General features: G+C 34.7%; 1 protein-coding gene and 1 long non-coding RNA gene across 2 annotated transcripts; both read right to left on the reverse strand.

Moving 5' to 3' along the window:
- Positions 1 to 473: 473 nt before the first annotated feature.
- Positions 474 to 4,341, reverse strand: LOC148597119 (uncharacterized). The gene is made up of 2 exons (XR_015919205.1): positions 4,271 to 4,341; positions 474 to 1,615 (listed from the first exon to the last, which is right to left on the reverse strand). It is a non-coding gene; the product is annotated as an uncharacterized LOC148597119 (long non-coding RNA).
- Positions 4,342 to 7,073: 2,732 nt separating this feature from the next.
- On the reverse strand, positions 7,074 to 10,801 carry LOC148597120 (chitin synthase chs-1-like). Its single transcript, XM_088562997.1, has 4 exons — positions 10,712 to 10,801; positions 9,859 to 10,085; positions 8,567 to 8,703; positions 7,074 to 7,939 (listed from the first exon to the last, which is right to left on the reverse strand). Exons 1-4 carry the CDS (start codon positions 10,799 to 10,801, stop codon positions 7,074 to 7,076), a joined length of 1,320 nt encoding a protein of 439 aa, XP_088419123.1.
- Between the last annotated feature and the right edge of the window lie 3,782 nt (positions 10,802 to 14,583).

Genomic DNA, 14,583 nt, shown 5'->3' on the forward strand with positions numbered 1-14,583 from the left:
GCTATAACATGCATGTCATGATGAGACGTAAATCTCTCATCTTTAAAATGGACATTGTGTTGTATCATATAGCGCTCCACGCAGAAATAATTAGTTATATCCAGTAACTGTATACGGACTAGCAACATACTGGTATGTAAGACTGGTAAAGGCCATAGCTAACCAAAGTCCAAAAATTTACTAGTACGGTTATAATAGCGTTTAAATCAATTTTCTCTGTGTGACAGATTTTTTAAACATCATATGATGTTTAAATATCATATGATTTCATTACCATTTAAATCCACCATTCTTTGTGTGATTACTGCTTTTTCTGCACAATAAGTACTTTCATTTCATTTCTGGGTTCTATCTTGCATTATTAGTATGTTTTGTTTTTGCTCTACATGTACTCTCCAATATACCCCTTTACCCAATTATTCAAAACAAGCGGAATCTGTATTTTGGTCTTAAACATACATCTTCCTCTGTAGTTATTTTTCAAGCAAATTTTATTTCATTTCTAGATTTATTTTAAATCATATATTTCAATTCTTTTAAAGTCCTCGTTAACGACCAATAATTGATTACTGTCCCCATGGCAACATAAATCCCATGGTTCACTGATTCCGTCCTCCTTGCTCAGAATAATGTCACTGCTGAGCCCATCTAAAGTTATTCTGTGTACATTACTTGAGCCGTTTGCTGATACATAAATATTTCCATGACTATCTCCTGCTATCCCAGCAGGTCTTATTAGTTCAGGATGTCTGTAGAAGACTTCTTCCCCGCCCTGAGCTGTCAATTTATATAGGGTATCATCATAAAACATATTACAGTAGAAACTATTTTTGCAACATTGGTAAATGAACCATGGTTTCTTCTCTAGAGAGTGCGAATATTTGATTTTACCACAAACGTCAATAAATAACACTGTTTTTGCCCCATTACTAACTAGAATTTGTCCATCACGACAAGACACGGAATTACATCCATTTTCTCCTGGTTTGATACATTTACCTAATGTAAATGTCTTCAGATCTAGTATTTTTGGTAGCCTTCTTCGCCCTTTAAAGTTACTATTGCCTTCTTATCATCTATCAATTCTACATCCCATGGATCATGTTGCAGCCTTATTGTTTGTGAGTCAGATCCGTTTATGTTACAGACGTATGGTAAAGGCCTATCCCGATCTGATAGTATAAGTTTTTGATTGGATAAGAAACATCCACGGAATACTTCTGCACCTGGCTTTAAGATTGATGTTTCAAAGGAATGACAGAGAACTGGTTTGTTTCCTACTCTGTTTTGTTTTGATTTAAGCACTTGATAACTCTTAGAAAGGTCCTCTTTTTCTTTTTGACCTTTCATTCGCAATTTTGAAATCTCTAAAGCAAGCTCTCTTGTCCTGCCCACTGAAGCCTTTTCAATTGTCACTACAGAACCACATCCCATGTGTGAATTTATGTAGCATGTATTGCAAATGTCCGCTTCATGTTAGCAACAGAACTTTGTTATCTTATTTTGCAAATGATGAGGGCAGTATTTTGTTAATTTCATAGAAGGCAATTTAAGGACATTAGGCTGATCGGGGGGTTCTCTGTCGGCCATACTCAGCCAATTTTAGCTTAATATCCTACAAAAAGATTGAAGGTACTTTAACTGCCGTCCAATCTAAAGTAAAATATATTATCGCTTCCGATATACTAAATTTTTTAATAGCGAGAAAGTCCTTGTAGGTAAATATCAATAAAATGCACAATTATGACATACTGGAATATTAATTTTCACGGTTCACTAATTTTCGGTATTTAAGCGGTTAATGTATAAGCTCGAAAAATAGTTCCCGCTAAATTCAGGCATCGACATTTCCGCTAGTCCGATCGCCCATGGCGACTAAAACTGGCTGGGGACTGCTGAAATTTTGGGTAGAAATAATCCGCGGGACTAGTAAATATTCAGTATTGAGAATGACTTTTAATTGCGTCTCATTGTCATGTGAATCGTATTATTGTAGCCGTCAGACAGAAATGAACTTCTGGAACCTGTTTCTTTCACCTACGGTTAAAAAATAGAATGTTTACATTATTGATTTTTGTGTGACTGTTTTAGGAACGTGATTAGGCGGTTTGGTTATTAGTTATGATCAGTACGATGTTGACAGCAATGCGGTATAACGTAACTTTGATGAAAAATTTTCGTGCTTTTAAGGGTAATGTCCTCATGATACATCGGATGTCTTTGAATTTGATGTTATAAATTAAGTTTCCAAAAGATTTAACCAAAACTGGTCTTTAAATCGATGATTTTAAACAAAATATGTATTTCGCGTCCGTTGCATTATTTTCGGGCAACATACATTAACAAGACTATAACTAATTGACAGTATTCTCTGTTTGACCCACACACACACAGTTTCACTCTGCTGTGTTGACTTATTTATGTCTTCTTGATTTTTAGAGGACTACTAAAAATTGTGTATCTACTAGTCCTTGGACTACTGCCAGAAAAAAAAACAGGTGTCAATCCCTGAAATTGATTTTAAAAACTATAATACGAATATCTTTTTTGAAATTGATACACACCAGTATGAAGTCTTGACAAAATCCGCGAAAACTGAAGCACGCTAATACATAGACTTGACAGAACCCGCGTATCAACCGTGAATAATAATATGCTTATTAATTGCGGAAGTATGAATGGCTTACAATCCTTAAATATAATTTGGTCTTACAACATTTGAATTGGTATAACTTTCCATTCTGTGACTTTAATATCGAATGTAAAACAAGGTATTTAGACATAAACGGAAACAAATATTCAATTCAAAAACATGGAAATATGGCATGTAGAAGGTGACCTTTGGAATACACATGAAGAAGATAGTATGGGGCATAGGGCATGTTGCAGATGGTGTAGAGTTAAATAGCATGGGGAAAGTGGCTAGGGAAATATGGCAGGTGACCTTTAGAATACGGCATGAAGAAGGTAGTATTGTGAGTAGGACATGTTGCAGACGGTGTAGAGTTAAATACATGTAGCATGGCAAAAGTGGCAAGGGAAATATGTCATGTAGAAAGTGACCATTGCAATACGGCATGAAGAAGATTGTATGGGGATTATGGCATGTTGCAGATGGTGTAGAGTTAAATAACATGGGGAAAGTGGCGAGGGAAATATGTCATGTAGAAGATGAACTTTAGAATACGGTATGAAAAAGGTAGTATGATGGGGAAGTAGGAAATGTAGCAGATGACATAGAGTAAGAAGGCATGTGTAAGGTTACATTGCGAATAACACGTGTGGAAGACAGCTTCTAGAATGGAAGTCAGTTGTGTTAGTCGGGGGTATTGTTCTATTGCATGTTTACATTTTTCAGCGTGTGAAATATTTTGATCCTTTCTTTGTCAAGAAAGTAAAATGAGTTTTTGATATAATATCTCTCCGCGAAATATATGTATTTGTATCTAAATCATAACCCCAAGTTAATGGCAATGAAAATATCCGAGTAATTACATTTTTTTTTAATGTTTTCATGTCATCCTGTAAACCCTTCAAAAATTGAGATTGTTTGTTTTATATTTGATAAACACGTACGTTTAAATAAATATATATACATTGATCAGCTTGTCTCTAGTATTGTGTAAAATAAGATTTACCAGTAACGCTACCGAGCTGTCAAAGGATCTTACTATACGATAGCTATTTTTTAAAACAAATCAAACCTTTCAGACCTCTCTGAACCGGACACTAGATTTCGGTATCCTTGGCCTAAATACAGGTGATATCGTCTGAACCGGACACTAGAATTTGGTATCCTTGGCCTAAATACAGGTGATATCGTCTGAACCGGACACTAAAATTTGGTATCCTTGGCCTAAACACAGTGTATTTCGTCTGAACCGGACACTAGATTTCGGTAATACCGAATGGCAAGTATTCAGTTTAACCAAATACAAAGTGAATAAATCTTAATTTACTTCATAAAATGTCTGGTCAAGGACGCTTACCCTACCTGTACACCTGGTCCATGCTTCCAGTTTATAATCAAGTCCGAGTTGCTCACTTACTTTTGTTACTTTGTATGTATTATTTTAGTTACTTTATGCTCTTTGTTGTGTTTGTTTTCCATGTGTGGTCTTTATTCCTGGATTATATTCTTTGATTTCCGCAACAATCTTGGTTCCCTTGATTACTCTCTCTAATCAAGATTCGGTTTCGGCAAGTAGCATTGTATCAACTTTAACACAACTGACTCTGTTGTGAAGTTAAATATATAATACATACTCACTATATAATGAAGAAACTACTTTCAGACAAAAACAAGCTTAAAAATCTGTGTATATCTACACATGATTCCTCAATTACAATGTTTAAATTGATTCATTGCTTTTATATTCTAAATATAAAAATTGAATTCATTTGCAACAGAGCGTTAAGGTAAAACTATTTGGTTTGTTGTTATATAAACAGTTGATAGGATCAATGGAATTTATTAAAATCATTTCATAATAGTATGTTTTCCGAATTATGTAAATTTCACATGCCAGTACATGTATTCGCATGAATCACGCAAAAAGTTAAAACATCTGAAATCTGCTGGTTAATCTTAAATAATATGTCGCTGAAGAAAGTCCTCTTTTAATATACACATAAATTGATGTCGCGTATAATGAAAAACAAATAATGCATTACTTTATGTATGATAAGATTTCAAAATGAAAAAAACAATAACTCAATGCTGTTGTGATTTATAAGTTTTTTTAAATGATACACATGGCGGCAAACACTAAAGAAGCGTGAGCAAGCTAGGAATTTTTAAGGTCGATATACCAGTCCATATAATTCCATTTCACCCTACGTTCAATTAACTATTTGCTTTATCATACTTTTCCTGTATAGCCGTCAATGCATCTTCGTCTTACGAGGCAAATCTGCCAGACGACATTTTTGTTTTGATCAAATAACGGGATCGAATCCGGAACGAGACTGTCAATGAAAATAAGCCACGCACACCGGTCCAATATCATTTCCAGTCGGTTAATATAGCATTTTATGGACTGATGCAGTTTAATACGGAAAAAGACATATAATTTCCTAAAGGTATCATATTTTTATAACAAATAATTGAAGTGTAATGATTATATTGTAGTCTTAAGCTTTCGATTTACACCAAAGAAACAGGTGTAATTTAAGTGAAGAATGGTATCCGGAAGGTTTCAGCCCTTTGCTGTATGAAATTCTCTCCTCAGCATTAGATGGCTGATTTTCAAAATACGTTATTTCAAAAGAACTTTTGGAATTAAAATTGTGAGAGAATGAATCGAAAAGGGTCTTATTATTTTTACCTTTTTCCAACTACTCCATGCATGCTTTCATACTGTGCCTGATATTTTATAAAACATATTATTTGGCTGTTAGTTTTAGAAAGGCGCCCATAATTTGTACTACAACTCAGTAATATGTTTTTTCAGTAATGACCTAAAAGCATTGTACTACCTAAGAGGGCTGGATGCAGCGTCTAGAGTGAGTTCGGAACGTCAGACACTGTTCGGAGCTTGAAAAATCCATATATAAATAATGCAAATGTCAATATTCTATACATCTAATAAAGACATCGATTAACAATCACCAAAGAAAATCTTACATGTTAATTTTCAGTTCATTCAATGATATTATAACTCAATTTACCAAAATGATATAAAATATTTTGTCTATTTGTCATGTCTCTCTAATTCATGACACACAATAACTTCAAGAAAAACTACATAAATTTGACACTAAAATTCACAATTGGACAAATTGTATGAGTATTGATGTTTATTTTTTTAATATGAAAACTTTATCGGGAAACGAAAGTTGATTGATATCAGCCTTCATTCCTGTTGAAACACTGTTAAGTTCGGACCAAAGGAATTGTTTCATACCAATTCATGGTAAACAAACCTTATTTCGTGAGTTCCTAAAGTAATTTTTATACTGTAAACCTGTTTAAATCAAGGACTTTTATAATGTGCCACTTCAAGTTTATATTGCTTAACTCCACAAACATATCCTTAATCTTTAATCCGAGTACAAATTTGTGGTTGGTCTGCAAAAAGGATAAGACAACGATAAAAGAGTTAAAGGTCAGTTAAGGACGTAGACCTAGTAGACCTAGGTACGTTATTCTTGAAATCAGTGATATGTTTGTATCATATTCATTTTCATCGAAGCCTTTCAAGATTTCCTTTAAACAGGATGAAATCAGTCCAAGTTACTTTGCTGTTTGCATGAGATTAATGTAAAATGGTGAATACAAACGTTCCAATGATTTCTTAGAGTTCTGTCCCTTACCCTAGATCTACCTCCTTAATTTATTTATTTATTTATTTAGAGAATTTACCGAGTAATGACAAATATTTATGCAAATCAGAACATTAAACCAATCGACCAGAGGAATCAAAATCATATGATCAAAATTCACAAGAACTGGCTCTCTAACCAAAAGTAAATCTTTATCAATGTAATGTAAGGTGAGCCATACGTGTCAAAAACCCACCTATAAAAGCTATAGAACAAGTCTTTTTTTTCATTCGGTTGTTGCACGTTAATGAGGTAGACCTAGGGTAAGGGGCACACTTTAACACATCATTGGAACGTTTGTATCCAGCAGTTAATATCAATTTCACGAAAGCATCAACGTTACTTGGATTGATTTCATTCTGTTTTAAATGAAACTTTTTAAATGATAGGCTTTGGTGAACTTGAATATGATAAATAAATAAAACTGATTTCAAGTTATGTCCCTTACCCTAGGTCTGCCTCCTTAAGATTAAATTTTACTGATTGTTCATTGAATTGTCATGTTGCAAAAGTTGTGGTTAGGTTTTCTCCGAAATACAGATCTGTTTACAGAAATGACTATAGTTATGTAAATATGTTGCGTATGTATATCCTGAAAGAGTCGCTTTTCGGTGGGTTTACCTCAACATGAATCATCTATCCGATGGAAATAGCTTAATCTTACATGGATTGACATTAAAAACTGGCAAATATTAACTTATATTTCAAACAAAGAACCATGAAGTTTTGTAAACAGGTAATTTCATGATTTATGCTCTTGTTTCTGAAATAAGTTGCTGTAGTGTAGCATATGAATTTCGGATGGCCCTTTTGTCTTCATATCTTTTAATATTCAGTTCTCTGAACATATTGTGCCATTGATATCCACTGCCGTCTCTTGGGCCCTCAACCCTGTTAAACATTATTCTCCTCAAATTGCCTCTAACAATGTCATCGAGCGTTTTATGTGAACCTCCCTGTCTTGCGTCCATAAATTTACGCATCTCCTTCCGTTTCCTATTGTTAAATGCAAAAACATAGTGATCAGTGTTGGTTGAAGTCTGAGAGCGTAAAGTCGAAGATGATTCACACCTTTGTAAAATTTCAAATGATATCATAAGTTCTAGAAACTCGCTTTGTTGATTATAAAATGAAGTGGAAGCTGCAACATGTATCAAAGTTGAAATTCTATGCCATATCAGACCTAAGAACTGGACAACAAGTAAAATTCCGAAAACAACTGTAAAAGTTATCGATATAGGTTCTATCGCAAATGAACTTCTGGAACAGCCAACTGAAATTGTCAATGAGCCTGCGTAAGCAGAAGCTTGAGTTAGCGCGTACACAAGCGTAACAAGGAATGTATTTAGTAAAAAGAAGAAAAGACAACACTTATTTCTTAGTGCAACTAGGTCATCTTGAATTCGCTTTTCTTTTGCTTTATCTTTATCCAATGGTTTAAGGTATTTTTCAATCAATGTTCGCCAAAAAAGTTCTTCCTTCTGAGGCAATGCATCAGCAGACTGAAAATCCACTGTCAAAGCGGTCTTGTGAAATCTAATATCGATATCGCCTTGCTGTATAGTATAATCACTTCCACGTTGTAGTATATCACCGTCTATATTATTTTGCTCATCTGTAAAAATATACAAAGGATACATGCATCAAGCGCTGATACAGAGTCAGACGTTCGAAATTCACTCTAGGCGCTGCAGCCAGCTCTCTCAGAAATTTCAAGAACCTTGAAAAGTCGGGAAAGAGTTTATGAGTTAACGCGACATTATCCGATTGTCAAACGACGTTTGGTTTGAATTATGACCGAGAATTTCGAAAGGCCTGTCTGCAGCGGTTATTAAGAGAAGAAACGAAAGACTATCGCTGCGTGGAGCTTGTGGATGTATATTAATAGCACAAATCAAGATGCCGTACTCGGTTATGATTGGATAGATTTGTGCATGTGACAAATAGAACAAAATACATTTGCATTGTATTGGAGAAAAAAGGAATCTTTTTTTATATCTGAGAGAATAGTAATATTTTAATAATATTATTTTCGCATTTCAAATTAGGAACTTATATATTTCTATGCTCTGTCGGTCATAAGGTATCATGCCTCGAAAGTTTACAAAAGTTCAAAACATAAAACGCAATCAAATTTCCCTATAATCCATACCTTTATAACAAATAATACAAAGAAAACTCGCTCAACAGCCATTTTCCTACGTTAAGATATCTAGGAAAAATAATTGAATCGACCTCTTACTGTTAACAACCTCCTCAGTTGGAACTTTTTCTTCATTTATCTGAGTTTTAGCATTCTCAATTTCATCCAGTTTTTGGGAAATTTGTTGAAAAATTGAGTCTTCTCTCGAAATGCTTTTAGTCGGACAGCCGATACATCTGAAATCAAACAGGTAAATTTCAATATACTAGTCTCAGATAGAGTGTTAGTCGGTGCAGAAAGCCAAATTGGGCGATATTAAAGTTTCATTACGATACCAATACAGAACATTTCCTTTCAACTACATTATGGCTTGAATATCAGCTAAATTATTCATTTCAGTATTTTTACATAGTCAATAGAGGAAAACATACAAACAAGTTATCTTAAATTTGAATATTTAAAAAAAAATGTATTTTTGAAGGAAAAAATCGTACTAAAGATCAACGGAGGACAAGCAGTGTCGAATTAACCACCAGAAAAAACAAGCAATGACGATGCACAACGAAACGACAAACAAAGAGCACAATTAGGAAAACAAAGAACAAACCAACGACCAGGGGGAGACTCACATGTATCAATTCTACGAATGAATTTGTCATTTTTTTCTTTTTCCCCAAGTATGTGATGTTTATATGATATTTCCTTCTTTTCCTATCTTTTTTTATTAGTTATCATATGTTTACTCAATACTACTGTACAGGTATGTGGTAAGTTCCCGTTTGACGGTGTATAGGGTGATTAGGAATAGGATTGTTCTGCTTTTACAGTTGACACGTCAGTATTTTTCCTGATATTAACTGATCACTGCTTTATCAAGAATAACAAGGATTTCACAGGGTTGTGAAATATTTTAAGACTATTCATGCTTAGAAAATGTTAGTAGAAAAGAATGATGGGTCAGTATCCTCCTCGTTTTTGAGATGTAAGCATTTGAAGTTTTGCCGGGAAAAAGATTATTACAAACCCCGAAAAAATATTAAGGATTTTATATAATCTTCCCAAATGACATTTTAAGATATATTTAATGAAAATATAAAGAGAAAAGTGGGGGTAATTTGGCAAAACATTTAATGCTATGAAATGGATAAGTCCGACAATCCGTCAGAAATGGCTTAAAATTATCAGCGAACTTCCTGAAATGGGTTCAATTGAGAAATCAGCTTAAAATAGTAATATGCAAAACCTGCATACTTTACCCAAAAAATGCATCAAATGTTGAACATTTTATTAATATTAAATTTGTTATTAACTTTTAAGAAAAATGAAGAGGGTGTTGGAACAATGGTGTATGAGCAGATAAATGGAAAATTAATATCACTAAAAAGCTGTACCTAAAAAGCTTTCCAACTGCTAAAGCGTATCCAGTGTCCTTTGTACCTGGCTTTCTTACTTCCTTGTCATTATACTGGTGTTTAACTGGAATGTCCTCTGTTTTTTTTACTTTTCTGGTTCCCCACGATACGACATGAAGATTTCCGAGAGAATAAAGCATTAACAACATTGACATAGAAGGGATACAGAGCAGATATAGAATACCATGGATGATATTAGGTGCCTCCTATAATCAAAATTTGGAAACACTTAATTTATACAACCAAGCATTCATTTCGCGAGGTTGTAATAATTTATACAACCAAGCATTCTGTATCGCGGGTCATTTTCGCGAGGTTGTAATCTTGGCGTATTTAAGCAGTAGTCTTGCATTAAGCCTGATTGACAAGGAATTTCCCTTAAATGTTGTAGACAAAAATGTTCCATCTTTATTCAAATTCTGAACACTAATTATACTGTTATTTTAGTAGATTTCTAGATATAAAGCTATTATATAGCTTGAAAAAGAAAACAAGTAAATAAAAGATGGCCGAAGCAGTATTTTTTGTCGTTGTTCTTTTTATTTATATTCTTTACATTTCATTCAGAAAATTACACATGGCACGCAATTTCAATTTTCGATACAGTTTTCGAACGCCATTAAGTTATCAGTATTTGGCCAATCGGGAAACTGTATTGCGATCAGAAGACTTGCGTCTCCATGGAAGAGCGTCTTTAAAATCAAAGGGTAAAAAGCGAAAGAAAAATATAAATTTGAATAGAATATAGAATTAATGGTGTAATGAACAGAAGTTGAACTACAGCAAATTATTGTTCCATACTTTTTTTCGGTATTCAAGTTTAACAACTTACAATCTGATCTTGCTTCCCCCTCGGTTTTCTGTTATGTACATCAGTACATGCAACATAACGGAAAAACGGGATCGATGAGAGGTCGGCCATATAGTAGATTACACAACTCACGGACAATCGAAGTACAATTAAAAACTATTTTTTTTTTTTTTTTTTTTTTTTTTTTTTTTTTTTTTTTTTTTTTTTGTAAATTAAAGAGACTTTTGAGTTCGGACAGACGGACTTGCCAACATTTTCTACCATGATTTGTCCGTTACGTAAGATGGATATACAATAATTGTTCAGATTATAGTAAAAGAAATCTTGATGTGTAGTGTGTTTACCTTAGGATGAAGTATCGCTGATAAAATAAATATGTCAACAACAAAACACAGAAATGTTGTAGTGGTCTAGCAGAATCCGTCCTCATCCGCTACTTTAAGTATTCCAACGAAGACCAGTATTATAGCAATGGAGTATACAGCCGACAAAATGCCGGCAAATAACAACTGAAAACAATTCATATATTTTAGGTATCCGATTGTATTTTTATTTAATGCAACATTGTTTACACGTGATACACTAATATACAAACAAAATACTCGAAATACATGAAGATATTGTGATTTGAATGGTACATGAGGTTTTTTCGATCAATAATTTATTAAACTTCTCTCTCGGTCTATAGTTGTTTTAGCGAGGAAGATTCGAAACCACATTACTCTTTTTATTTAGTTTTTTTCCCCAAAACTATTCCGTCATTTCGGCTACACTGAATATTGAAATGCCAAAGAGTTTTACAGTTTCTCCAGTCAGATTAAAGTTTGGCTCTTTTTATTACCGTTATTTGTACTTAGACCTCTAATTTGCCAGCGGAGTGATATTTCGTAAATTATTAACTAATTATGATATCTTCGGATAAAATAGTATAGAACAAATCCGCCCTTTCCTACTTATTTATTTGACTCAAATTATCAAAATAAAATAATAGCTATAGATCTGTATTTCAATTCACTTTGAAAATAGACGACTATCTACATCTGAAAAACCAAACAAAATTTAAATACAGCGTGACAACCAACTCCTTATAAAATATACATACAAATCAAACACAGGTACGTGTAGAACTGATACTATTCCCCATTTTTTCTCTTCAAATATCCTAGAATAAATTAAAAATCAACAGATCATTTCAACTTCTCTTTGTGTTTTCTGGTAACAGCGATCAAATATGTCCTCCACTTATACACATTTTTGTACTTTCTTTATCCATATGGGTATAATTATTTCATCAAAGATAAGTATTAAATAGCGACCAACTTACGGATTTATCTGTGGACAATTTTTACAATTTGTTTCCAGGAGTATTTTAAAATATGAATCAATGACATTAGCGATACAGAAATTTCGGAAATGGGGAAGTTTTTTTGAAGATTTCTATATGATCATCAAACCATTTTTCGAAAATAAATGGGGGTTTCTCCCCGGGGCCATATAAATACTCAGTTTGTATTTTTGAGAACACGTATTAGTTTTCAATTCAGGAAAAAAAAACTTTCTCGATTCTAGCAATCGGTTGTTTTCATTTGAAAATCCAAATGTACATATATACAACCATGGCAGACCCACGCACCCCAAAGATACATACGTATGCCCATGTCCGACCCACCCACGCCAAAGGTAAATATGTACACTTGTATCCGACGATCCCCCAATAGGTACATATGTATGCCCATGTCCGACCCCCCAAGGTACACATGTACAACAATGTCCGCCAAACCCTCCCAAGATACACCTGTACACCCATGACCGACCGACCCACCCCAAAGGTACACATGTACACCTATGTCCGAACAGGTACATATCTACACCAATGTCCGCCAAACCCCCAAGATACACATGTACACCCATGTCCGAACGATCCACCCCAAAGGTACACATGTACACCTATGTCCGAACAGGTACATATGTACACCCATGTCCGACCCCCATCCCCCAATTTTAAAAGAACATATGTACACCCATGGCCGACCCACCCACCACCAAAGGTACATTTGTGCACTCGTACCCGAACCCACCCCGACAGGTACAAATGTGCATCCATGGCCGACCCACCTACCCCCAAAGATACAAATGTACACACATGATCGACCCACCCCAAAGGTGCATATGTAAACCCATATCCGACCCACCATCCATCCCAAAGGTACATATGTACACCCATGTCCGACCAACCCCCCAAAGATACATATGTACACCAATGTCCGACCCCAACCCTCCAAAGGTACATAAATGTATGTACACCCATGACCGACCGACTCAACCCCCCAAAGGTACACATATACACCCATATCCGACCAACCCCCCCCCACCACCACCACCCCCAAAGGTACATACGTACACCAATTGACGACCCCACCCCCTTAATGCACATTTTACACCAATGGCCGATTCACTTACCCCAACCCTTTTTATGTTTGAATATTATAAAGAAAATCTGTGGATTTCAGAAACATATTGCAACCACCCGGGTAAACCCGTTGCTTCCAAAACGGTAAATATCGCAAATGCGGTTGATAAACAAGTTCACGAAAATTGACACTTGGAGTTTAATACTGGATCCTAATGACTGTTTTTCAAGTAAACCTTCTACCATTCCCTCGTTTAAACGTTTTCACATTAACAAATGATTCGAATATTGAAGTAATTATTGTACATTGAGATAATTTCTTGCTCAAGGTAAAAAAAATAATTCATCTGAACTTTTCAGAATTTTTTTTATTATTATTGAAAACGGGCATGTCTAAACACAAAACTTAGTTTCATTTGTATCTTCTTTTTCCAAAATGGTTTCTACTTGACAGGCCAATGGTTAAACATGACGTTTTGAAATTTTAAATATTTTCATTCTGTAAATTCTACGTTGGCCCAACGTTGGTCCAACATTGTCCCCACTACTTTCAGGATAACCATTGCAGTTCATGTTTATCTTTAAAAACTTGTTTTTAGAAAAGTAAAATAAAGTTTTTTAAAGCAAATCCAGACCTATGCATGAGATCATTATTGTGTTGCATCTAAACTGCTCTATGACGTTGGGTGTTTTATTTTTAAAATTTAATAACTCAGAGGCTTGCTATGAATAACCAAATTTAAATTATGATAACAATGTTAATACATGTATACGTGATTATCTCCCTCTTATACAATTATAGAAACTGGGAGCATAATACACTTATTTCAAAACAAGAGTTGTCTTTAGAGTAATAATATCAAGGAAACCAAGATTCTAGCGGAAGTCGCCCGATTTTAAAGCATATCGAGATATAAACGAGAATAGGTATGGTGTATATGTCAGAGACAACAACCCCACCGTGTTGAAAATGTCAGACTAAGCAGGCCACCCTCTGGTCTTCAATGAATACTGATACCACAGACCAGGCTGCAGCTAGCCCAAAAATCTACTTACCAATTACATGTATCCCAAAAACATCATTATACACAGATACAGCGAAATGGTTGCCCCTATATAATCAAGTAACAAAAAAGATAATCTAAAGGTGAAAACGGAACAAGACAAACAGAGGCCAGAAATTCCTGATTTGGGAAAGAGTAATCAAGGGAACCAAGGTAATAGCGGTAATCAAAAGAATGTAACCCAGGGACAAAGACCAGACATGGAAAACAGACATACACAACAAAGAACATATAGTAACTAAATTCATACATACAAAGTAACAAAAGCAAATGAACAACTAGGACTCCATTAAAAAATGGGAGCATGGACCAGGTGCACCGGTTAGGTGAGTGTCCTCTGCTTTTCTAGAAACACCCGCCGAGTTGCTCATAAAAAGTCAGGTCCGGGGTAGACAAACGAGGGAAGGAAAGCTATGACT

Source organism: Perna viridis, chromosome 15, assembly GCF_037379345.1.
Source record: "Perna viridis isolate PV_CMFRI_1.1 ecotype Kerala chromosome 15, ASM3737934v1, whole genome shotgun sequence".
Classification (NCBI taxonomy): domain Eukaryota; kingdom Metazoa; phylum Mollusca; class Bivalvia; order Mytilida; family Mytilidae; genus Perna; species Perna viridis.

Bases quoted from the DNA above. Each gene is read 5' to 3' on its own strand.
- LOC148597120 (XM_088562997.1), bottom strand. From the start codon at position 10,801: ATGGCCGACCTCTCATCGATCCCGTTTTTCCGTTATGTTGCATGTACT. The intron at 10,086-10,711 runs GTAAGTTGTTAA...TTTTGATTATAG, and splicing joins GGGGGAAGCAAGATCAGATT to GAGGCACCTAATATCATCCA. The intron at 8,704-9,858 runs GTACAGCTTTTT...GTTTGATTTCAG, and splicing joins GCAGTTGGAAAGCTTTTTAG to ATGTATCGGCTGTCCGACTA.